The 10752-nt window shown below is 44.4% G+C and overlaps 2 protein-coding genes across 2 annotated transcripts; both read right to left on the bottom strand.

Annotated features, from left to right (window-relative positions):
* Window positions 1-1506: 1506 nt before the first annotated feature.
* LOC147606463 (pentatricopeptide repeat-containing protein At5g27110-like) lies at window positions 1507-5888 on the bottom strand. The gene has a single exon (XM_086791708.1). The coding sequence runs from the start codon at window positions 5295-5297 to the stop codon at window positions 3201-3203; it is 2097 nt and encodes a 698-aa protein (XP_086647834.1). The 5' UTR covers window positions 5298-5888; the 3' UTR covers window positions 1507-3200.
* LOC147606464 (pentatricopeptide repeat-containing protein At2g20540-like) lies at window positions 1846-2913 on the bottom strand. The gene is made up of 2 exons (XM_086792215.1): window positions 2734-2913; window positions 1846-2436 (listed from the first exon to the last, which is right to left on the bottom strand). Exons 1-2 carry the CDS (start codon window positions 2911-2913, stop codon window positions 1846-1848), a joined length of 771 nt encoding a protein of 256 aa, XP_086648341.1.
* Window positions 5889-10752: the final 4864 nt, after the last annotated feature.

A 10752-nucleotide genomic window follows, 5' to 3' on the forward strand; every position in this document is an offset into this window, starting at 1 on the left:
GAGATACAGTATCACTTTGTTCGTGAGAAGATCTTGGCGGGTGACATCTTGCTACTTTATTGTTCGACGGAGGACAATGCGGCGGACCTCTTCACGAAGTCTCTACCTCAGGCTACGCTCAGGCGGCACTCCAGCTCCCTGGGGTTGGTTACACAGCCAGGAGCTGAGAGGGGGTGTTAGAAGTCATCTCCTGTCTATTTGTATACACCAGGGCCTCTGTTGTGGGTGTGCCCGCCCGTATATCATTTTTCCACACTCCCCGTATTTTTTCCCTATTTTTCCCATTTTTTCCTAGTGGCTGGAGGGCTGCCAGGTGATGCCAGGACCACTTTGAGGCTGGCCGACTGCATCTGTAGCAGTCGTGGGCTATCTGAGTGCTGGCCGACTTGATCTGTGCAGATGTGGGGACCAGATGCTGGCCGACTGCTGTTTTTCAGCAGTCGTGGACATTTTGTGAGTCGTGGGCCTCTTCCAGAGCTGGCCGACTGCCCTCATGGGCTTGTATATATTCCCCCCCATCCTCCTCCACTTTCTCATTCAGTTTCTTCGGGATCTTGTGTATAGAGAAGAGTTTACACACATCTCTCAGTGTTTCTTGTGCTGATTATTTTCGCAGTCTACTTGCTCTTGTCTACCCAAGTTTGGATATCATTTCCGCTGCATATTCTGACAGCAACAAGTGGAGAGTGTTTGTCCAGGGACCTGGCCGACAGCAGGTCGGCCAGTCCAATTGTGCTTCAAAGGCCCATAAACAGCAAGGCAAGGCTCATAGCTAGGCATTCAGTCCTGTAGGGGCTGGATCAATAGGATAGGTCTTTTGGAGACTAGAACACCTTTTTATGGGGCAGCCTACAGCTTGCCAGGATTGTACTACCTTTTTATACATTATTAACATACTGAAAACTCAGCTATCTCTCTCTCTTCTCTCCATCTTCTACTTGCGTTTTGCATCAAGCATGTTCCAGGAAAGGTGTTTAGGGCTGAAAGAAGACTCCCGGAGCTTCCCCATATGACATGGGGGCGTCACACAGTATGCAGAGGTGGGGCACAAAGAGAAGATAGCAGCCCACCAGAAGAGGAGGGGCGGAAGGCTGGCTGTGCGCGAGCAGGAGGCGGTGGCTCAAACACTTTTTCGTTGCCCGACTCGCATCAAGAACGTTACAGCAATAATTGCTTACCTTGGCACAGAAGATGTGAGCCCAATTACTATCAAAGCATCTCTTGACAGCTCCTGATTGACCAAAACACAACAGCTCGATCGGCAACTTCAGGGACCTTAAAGCCCTGAAACTGTCGTGCAATTTCAGAACAAGGCTGGCAGTGTCAATCACCTGTGCTCTTCATTTGGAATGCTTCTTTGAGGTTTCCAACCTGTAGAGGCCATTACTGAGGGAAGTGCAGATGGCCACAAAGGTGGATTTGGCCACATCATGCATGTCTGCTTGGAAAAGGAGATGGACATTGTGCGTGAAGGTGCTAGGGCAACACCTCAAAAAAATAAAAGAAACTTCAAAATTGTAACTTTAGATTAAAAGGTAATTGTCCAACTTTTTGGAATTTGGCAACCCTCCTCTCCGTTAACGAGTCAGCATGTCTTTCCCAGCAACATCAACCCCTATTGGAGCACGACAAAGTGCCTGAACACTTGACCCTTAACCCATGTGCCATTTCACACTCGGCCAGTTTTGTGTGTGTGTGTGTTAGGGACCCCAGGCCCAAATGGTAGGCTACCTTCTCAAAATATTGCAGCAAAGCACTCTTTTTCCTCTTCTGCAACGTCATGCAGGCCATACAAGTACCCTCCTTGTGGGTGCTACTATACATGGCCGTACTTTCTTCTCATGCTCATTCAAGCTCTGTCCAGGCTTCCTCCAAGCCCAGCATTAACATTGAGTTTTTCACCTGGGCTGCACATTCGTGCAGCCCAGCATTCGCATAGAAGTTTGACAAAGAAACATATGCAGCAGGATGTTCAGGCTGCAAATTCACTGCATGATCAAACACTTGTTTTGCCAGCTCTACATTGCCATAGCAGTCAGCAAGCACAACCAAAAGGCCTGCATTGGCATCATCCCCGATGTGTTCTCTACCCCCTTGAAATTCCCAGCACGCACTGCTAAAATGCTTCAAGTCTGGAATTAAGGAAGCATCTTGACTAACGGATTTGAAGCATTGGAGACCTTTCACACGAAGGCCGACATGACTGCAGGCTATGAGCACGGATGTAAATGTAACCTCATTTGGCTGAACCCCTGACAGTTGCAATTTGTCAAACATGTCCAGGCTAGCTACACAATTTTCTTCTCCTGCATGACCAGCAATGCACGCAGACCATGACACAATATCAGCAGGCGTGGGAATCCCATCAAACGCCGCATCCACCATGCTGCCACAACTTGCATACCCCTGAATTAGAGTGGATGCGACAGAATGATTCTGATCATAGCCAACAGAGACAATATGTAAGTGAATCTGTTTACAAGTTCCCAAGCTTCCTGTTTTACTACACACTTGCAGAATGCAGATCAATGTGATATCAACCATAGCAACATGCTCCTTGTGCATATGTCTGCACAATAAAGCACTGTCTCTCCTAGCCGCTGGTCAACATATGCTGAGATCATCGCATTCCATGACACCATATTACGTTGGGATAATACATTAAATGCATCCTCTACCTCCAAAGTGGCCCCACACTTGCCATACATAATCACAAGTGTGGTGCCAATAGACATCGGATGCATAGCCCTTCCTGCGGACATCTGCATGTAATGCCTGTCCAATATCCAAAGAAATTGCTTTAGTTTCTTGCCCCTCTGCAACAGAAGCTTCTTCCTTCACTGCAAGAGTGTCACATGCCTGAAGAGAAATCACAAGCACACAGTCATCTGGGATGACACCTTCCGCTTCCATCTATCGTTTCAGTAGTGGCAAGGAGGCCCAACAAAACCTCCATATCCCCTCCGATCTACAAATTGAGCAAAAATATGATAGTGAGCCAGGTTGTTGCTGTATGTATCTGGCCAGTGTTTGATGATCCCAGTTAACACCGAAGGGTAGCAACCAACCCAAGGCCCTTGACCAATATGAACCTTGGATCCATAAAGCCTATAAACTAGAGGGCTCCACATCTCTTGCAAAAACAGCAATTCATCAGAGACTAACATCTGCATGCACTGACCCAGCCATCTAGAAAGTGCTTACACTGAGCTTGCACAAAGCCCTTTGTGACTGAGATCTGCGTCCTCCGTCAAGCTTACATGCATGAAGTTCCCGTTTAATTCATGTCTTCTCAGAATTTTTAAAGGACCTGCATCCTTCTTCCGCTCCAGTATTTGGTGATAATCATCCCACATCTGGGCATCGGCATAGATGCAGGACATCAAAGTATACACAGCCCCAACATTAGAGTCGCGACTAACAATCTGTTCAAAGCACTGTCTGCCTAGAACCACATTGCCATGCATTCTACAGGCACTTAACAAAGACATCCAACCACTCACATCATTGGTAACTGGCATACTTCGTAGTAATCTTTCGGCCTTCATCAAATGCCCTGCACGACCAAGAAGGTCAACCATGCAATGGACATGCTCAACACTAGGTGTGATACCATGGTCTTCTGTCATCGATTTGAAATATTTTTGACCTTCCTCAAACTTCCCTGTTTGATTGCAAGCCACAAGAAGACTTGTAAAAATCTTTGCATTTGGCTTCAAGCCTTGTTTTAGCATGTTATCCAAGAATTTCCCAGCCAACCTGCAGTTGCCATGCTCTGCAAGGCCAGCAATCATCACACCCCAACACACAGTGTTTCGATTTGGTAATCTGTCGAAAACTTTGCAGGCCTCTTCTAAGCAACCGCATGTGGCATACATCTCAATAAGGGTGCTTCCAACTACCACATCTAGATCACGTTCACTTCTCAACATCTGATGATAAACCAGCTTTCCCTGCTCTATGGCTCCTACACTTGCACATGCTTTCAGAATGCTGGAAAAGATGATCATATTTGGCTTTGTATCCTCCTCTTGCATTTTCTTAAAAAGCTCAAGAGCATTAAAAGCATACCCATGCTGCACATATCCAGATATCATCGTACTCCACGACACCACACTTCGAGTTGAAAGTTTATCAAAGACTTTTTGAGCCATTTCCAATTGTCCACAGTGGGCATACATGCTAACTAGGGTGTTCCCTAGGACAACATCTGATTCTACTCCACTTTTGATGACCTGGTCATGTATAAATTTTCCCCTGCCCAAGTCTCCAATGCTGCCACAAGCACTCAACAAAGAAGAAAAAATGAACTCGTTTGGCTTGATGCCCTCATGTTGCATTCTCTCAAACAGCCCAAAAGCAGAGAGATTTTGCCCCTGCTGAGTATATCCTCCAATGAGCGCACACCATGATACCACACCTTTACTGGGTGAAGTATCAAGCACTTTCCATGCCTCAGATAGACTCCCGCATTTCGCATACATGTCAATGAGCGCACCACCGATAATAGCATCAGATCCAAGTCCATTTCTTATTACCTTGTCATGTATCAGCTTGCCCTGGTGTATGGCTTCTAAACCACTGCATGCTCTCAACATACACAGCAGTATGACTTTGTTTGGTTTTGTACCTTCATGCTGCATTTTCTCAAAAAGTTCAAGAGCAAGAACACCTTGCCCATGCTGGGCGTAACCCCCTAGCATGGCACCCCATGACATGACATCTCTATTTGACAAGTCATCAAATACTTTGCAGGCATCACACAGACTCCCACATTTTGCATACATGTCAATCAAGGTATTGCCAACAACCTCATCGAACTCTAGACCACTCCTAACAATCTCATAATTTATCCACCTCCCACACTCTAAGGCTCCTATGCTGCTACATGCTTTGAGTACACACATGTATATGAATTTATTCGGTTCCATACCATCCTGCTGCATTCTGCTATACAAGTAAAGTGCCATGCCACTTTTCCTGTGTGTCACATGGGCTAAAATTACTGCATGCCACGTATAAACACTTGGTTTGGCAACTTTACAAAAGATCAGGTTAGCTTCCAACAAGCTATCGGACAAAGTAAACAATCGAATGAGATGTTCCACAAGGATAGCCACAGAGTCAAGTCCACTGCTAACTATTAACTGATGGACATGTTTGCCAGCCACTAGGTTCTTCTCTTTTATACACCTTTCAAGAAGATGCAAAACAAGGTCCTGAGACATTGGCTTTCCTCTCTTGCACATGCCATCCAAACCTTGAAGTGCCTCGTCGAGCTTTTCTGCTTTGCCCATGTTGCCCTATATTCGAGGGGGCCGTCTCTTGTCCTACTAGAAGATAAGTGCTGCACTAGCGCCTTATGCTGCTGTTGATGTTGTGGCTTATGCTGCTGTTGATGTTGTGGCATAGTGGCATTATCATCATCAACACCATGACCATCATGGAGGGCTGCCGGATGAGCTACCTCTTGCGGGTGGTTCAAACAAAGTGTACCTGCATCTTGCGAATGATGACGACGAATGGGAATCGATTCACATAAATCTTCTCGATGTGATTCTCTTCAAGCTGGTGATGAATCTCTTCAAGCTGGCTGTCGATGCGATTCTCTTCAAGCTGGTAATGTGTCCACGCTCTCGCCGTGGATGATGCGCCGAGTGCTGGAATTTGAAGGTCGTAGACGACACGGAGGTTTACAACGAAAAGATGCGTTCGTCTGCAGCACAGGGAAACTCTCTCTCTCTCTCTGCGCAGAGGTTCTAAAAGGGCGCTCTCTCTGCGCACAGAAGACTATGCTGTTTACAGTACATGGAGGAGGCGGCGGATGAAGAGGATCGACGAGGAGGCGGCGCGCCACGCCAGCCGAAATTTTGATTAATACAACCTCTGAACATATAAAACCTGGGTCTGAGGCCCATTACACATCGCCTGCCCATGCTGATGTGGTGGGGGTATCCACCGCCCATAATTCATGGGCAGGCAATCTCCCCCGCCCAATCCCCCGCCCATACATGGGCAGTGGGTTATGTGTACGGGCCTGAGTTTAAATCCTCTTAGTGCACCCTACCTAGTGTGTGTTCGCCTGCACACAGATATGATACATATTAGTAAAGTCATTGCTACATCGTCCACTCGCTTTCACCTTATCATCGACGATCGCACGATGACAATAGTGTGTCCTCGAACTCGACGCTCTCTACCAAGGACAATGGCTTCCATGGACACCAACGTTCTTGACTTAATTACGGCCCCGAGTTACTAACAACTCTACAGGGTGTTCACTCCAATCGATCAAGCGACTCACTTGTGGGGCTCGACCCGCGGCTTATCCACTGCCACCAATATTTGGAAGGGTGGTACCCCCTTGTGGTACTTGGATGTGTGCATGTGTGTAGAAGTAGGGTGAAACTCCCTACGCCCGCCCCGCAAGACTAGACTTAGAACCCTATCTAAAAAAAACAAACTAAGTCGAGCATCAGTGTCTTAACTATGGGCCTCCTAACAACACTCAACAAATTCACTTGATCCTTTAAATGAGAGAGACCGTATATTTAGGTGGAATATTCGTTTTAGCAAAGGTTGTGTGTTGAAGGTTGGTGTCTTACCTATTGGCCTCCTTCCAACACTCAATACATTCTTTAAATGAAGCATTTACAAAAAAAAATAAAAATAAACCTTGAGTTTAGGACATCGATATGCAACTAATAATGGTCATATTATAAGCTGAAAAGATCAATTAAATAGCTCATTATAAAAGAATCAATCTACTTACACTGTGTTCTATCAAAAGTAATTATTTTCTTGCTCACAATAGCCTCTCCATTTATATTAATAAAAGATCATGAAAAATCTACCAATTAACTATAATAAAGACAACTTAACTCATCAATTAATCATATTAACTCATGAATAATAATCATTTCCAATACATACCTTATGGTTAATTCATTGGCCGATTTATAGGCTCAAGTTGAGCTTGAAGAAAGTGTGTAGGATAATCCTGAGTACTTATAAATAAATAAATATATATATATATATATAGGTACTCATATCATGTTTGCCAAGTTCAATGGCGAGGCCACTTCTAATGAAGAGTTTGAAGAGTGGGTCAACAAAATGGATCTCTATTTTGAGATGAACCCACGGAGCGAGAGGGCCAAGGTCTATTATGCCACTTTGCATTTGGAAGGATATGCTCATGCATGGTGAAGGCATCTATAATCTCAACACTGTGAGATAACGACATGGGATGCTTTCAAGGATGATATGAGAGGTGCATTCACTTCCAAGTTGCATAGGGACAAGCTGGTTTGTGAGTGGGATAACTTGGAACAACGAGGATCAAGTGTTAAGGATTACACTCACAAATTCCTCAAGCTCATTCTTCATGTCAATGGCTTCGGAGAAGATTTCAAGGTGGTAAAATACATCAAGGGGTTGCAGAGCAACATTGGAGCCGATGTCAAAGCTCAAAGGCCACGCACACTCAAAGAAGCTATGATGTTAGCCGAGATCTATGAGGAGAAGTATACTCATTCTTGGGCAAGTCGTAGCTATGGGCGGCCAGATTTTGGCTCAAACTCTTCTACAAAGCAACCTAGGGATGCCAACACTACTTCAAATGTGCCCAAGTTTCCTACCATGTATGGTGGTAGTGGTGGCAAGACAAATTACAGGTTTGGCAATGCTTCAAATAGGCCTTCTTTTGGAGACAGGAAACCTCTTAGTGGTGTGAACAAAAGTGAATTTATGAGGGAGGGCCGTTTGAACAAGATGAGAAGCAAAAACTTATGCTTCAAATGTGGAGAAAAGTGGAGTAAGGAGCATGCCAAGTCTTGCAAGGCACATAATGTCACCATTAACATGATCTTTTCCGAAGAGGTGGAGGAAGACGAAGACAAAGAGTTGGAAGCTTTGGAAGAATGTATTGAATGTGATGGTGAACATGACACTACACCGGATGGGAAATTTTCGTTTGACCCCGGTGGTAATAGCAATGACAAGCTTTGTTAATGTGGTGGCGGATTCACTCTCTAGAATGTGGGCATGCACATTATTTGCCATCACGGAGGTTCACAAGGATTGGATTGATGATATCCAAGAGGAGTACATGCTAGACAAAGAGGCCGCAAATATGATGCAGAAATTACAGCATGGTACATGTGATGATTTGCCTCATTTTCAATTGCAAAATGGACTCCTTTACTACAAGGAGAAGGTGCATCTTGTGCCACATTTGCCTTTCAAGCAAAAAGTGATGATTGTGATGCATTCTTCTCCCATGATGGCAGGACATTTGGGTTTGTTTAAAACCTATGATGCCATTAGAAAGAGCTTTCATTGGAAAGGCCTTTGGAGGAATGTGAAGGAGTTTGTCTCCAAATGTATTCCATGTCAACTCAACAAAGATCCCACAAAAAAGCCCGATGGTTTACTACAGCCCTTACTTATTTCGAAAGGCAAATGGACACACATTGCTATGGATTTTATTACCAGCCTTCCTATCACTAAGAAGGGGTGGGACAACATTTATGTAGTGGTTGATAGGTTGACAAAAGCTTCTCATTTTGTGCCAACAAAAGTGAAGTTTTCAGCATCTATGGTTGCACATCAGTTCATGGAGAATATGTTTCGCACACATGGTATGCCACAACAAACTGTGAGTGACCGAGATGTCAAGTTCATGGGCACATTTTGGCGTACATTGTTTGAGAGTATGGGCACCCAATTGACTTCAAGTACGGCCTATCACCCGGAAACCGATGGTCAAACCGAAAGGGTGAACAAGTGGCTTGAGACTTACTTGAGGCATTATTGTTATGAGACACAACATGCATGGGATGAATGGTTGCATTTGGCAGAGTTTGCCTACAATAGCACATACCATCTGAGTATTGGAATGTCGCCTTTTGAGGCTATGTATGGGTACAAGGTGCATGTGCCAATTGTAGCATTCAAGAATGATGATGTGAATCCCAATGCAAAGAATGAGGTGGAAAGAATGCAAGTTCTTTTGCAAACATGCAAGGAGAACATCAAGAAGTCCCAAGAGAAAATGAAGCACTTTGAAGGTGCACATCGGAGACCATTGGAGTTCAAAGAAGGGGATTATGTCTTCTTGAGGATTCCCAAGACTCGGTATGGTTCTCTCAAGGGCAACACAAACACAAAGCTTGCACATCGCTTCTATGGGCCTTACAAGGTGATAAGGAGAGTTGGAGAAGTGGCCTATCAATTGCTACTTCCAACCACAACAAAGATTCATGATGTCTTCCATGTGTCACATTTGAAGGCATATGTTGGTCCAGAAGTGCAAGTGTTGATTGAACTCCTTCCCATGAGTGAAGATGGATTGGTGGATTACATTCCAAAGAAGGTGTTGGGCATGAGAGAAAAGGTACTTCACAACCGAACCTTGTGTGAATACCTAATCAAGTGGAAGGGATTACCCCAAGATGAAGCTACTTGTTGGCAGCCCACAACTATACTACAAGGGTTTGAGCATTTATTGTGGAAGCATCTAAAGGAGTACATTAAGGCTTACAACAGTGAATTGGATTGCTGGAATTTTCTATAATTCACTGTTATGTGTCCTATTTGATGCTCAAGAGATGTGGATATCATGCAAGTAACACATGGGAAGCATGTGATACCTATGGGCATACTTGGATAAGATTCCGGAGAGCATTTGTTGGATGTGGGATGATCTTATTGCTCATGCAAGCTCTCTTGGATAGATTATACAGATTGATGGCCTTCATTGATGCCTCACTCATGTAGAGATATTTTGGCTCTTCGACATGATGCATGTTTCGAGAGGACGAAACATACTTGGGTGGGGATGGTTTGTAATGAAATAAGGGGGCCATGGCCTTGTGGGTTAATGATCATGGGCCAAATATTGTTTGTATATTGTACATGGGCCATGGGCCAAGGACAATAAGATGTAAAAGTGAATGTGGCTTTGGCATGGGCATGGGCACATATTAATGTAGTGTGAACCCAATGTCTACTATATAAGCCAATATTGGCCATTCACTAATCATTCCATAATCATGATACTTTTTCACTAATACAATTACAAGCTTCCATAGCTTTTCTTGGTGTAATCCACCCTTGCCGTGCTTCAAGTAAACACGCACACATCTATTCTCCCTCCTTGCCTCTTGCACAACAGGTGGTAACCCAAAAAAAAAAACACAAACACAAGGGAGTCACACATATGGCCTACCTAAAAGTGGTAGAATAACACAAACAACTCCCAAGGATCTTAAATAGCCATTCCATTTTTGTTAAGCTTATAGCTTACTATTCTTTTGGCTAAGTCATCTACAAGCTTGTCAATTCTCCCCACACAAAAGTCTTCAACGCGTTCACGAGGACGCGATCGCCCCATCAGGAAGGGAGGATCGTTAACCCTTTCCTAGGGTTAACAGTGAGCCATAACAGTAGCACGTGAGTTCATTAGGAGGGGTATATTAATTCAGAAAAGTTACAGAATTATATTTACAGGAGGGGTAGGTACTCAAGATCATATATAGCGCTTGAACATTGCTAGTTGTGGCATAATGTGTACCTCCTTGTACGTGACATGCCCGTTGTTCCTCATTTGCCATAGTATTTCCAGCCTTTTGCATTGCCTCACCCTCCTCCACATTCTCCACATGCTCCATGTAGTCCAGATCCTTCAAATCTTGAGGCACAAGCGATTCCTTGTTCAGTTTCCCTTTTGGCATGGCTGTTGAAAATACA

This window comes from Cibotium barometz, chromosome 57 (genome assembly GCF_041138505.1).
Source record: "Cibotium barometz isolate CiBa-2024 chromosome 57, ASM4113850v1, whole genome shotgun sequence".
In the NCBI taxonomy this organism is placed as follows: Eukaryota; Viridiplantae; Streptophyta; class Polypodiopsida; order Cyatheales; family Cibotiaceae; genus Cibotium; species Cibotium barometz.

Coding starts and splice junctions, on each gene's coding strand:
- LOC147606464 (XM_086792215.1), bottom strand. CDS start 2,913: ATGGAAGCGGAAGGTGTCATCCCAGATGACTGTGTGCTTGTGATTTCT. Junction 2,437..2,733: donor GGAAGGGCTATGCATCCGAT/GTCTATTGGCAC, acceptor GGCTATGATCAG/AATCATTCTGTCGCATCCAC.
- LOC147606463 (XM_086791708.1), bottom strand. CDS start 5,297: ATGGGCAAAGCAGAAAAGCTCGACGAGGCACTTCAAGGTTTGGATGGC.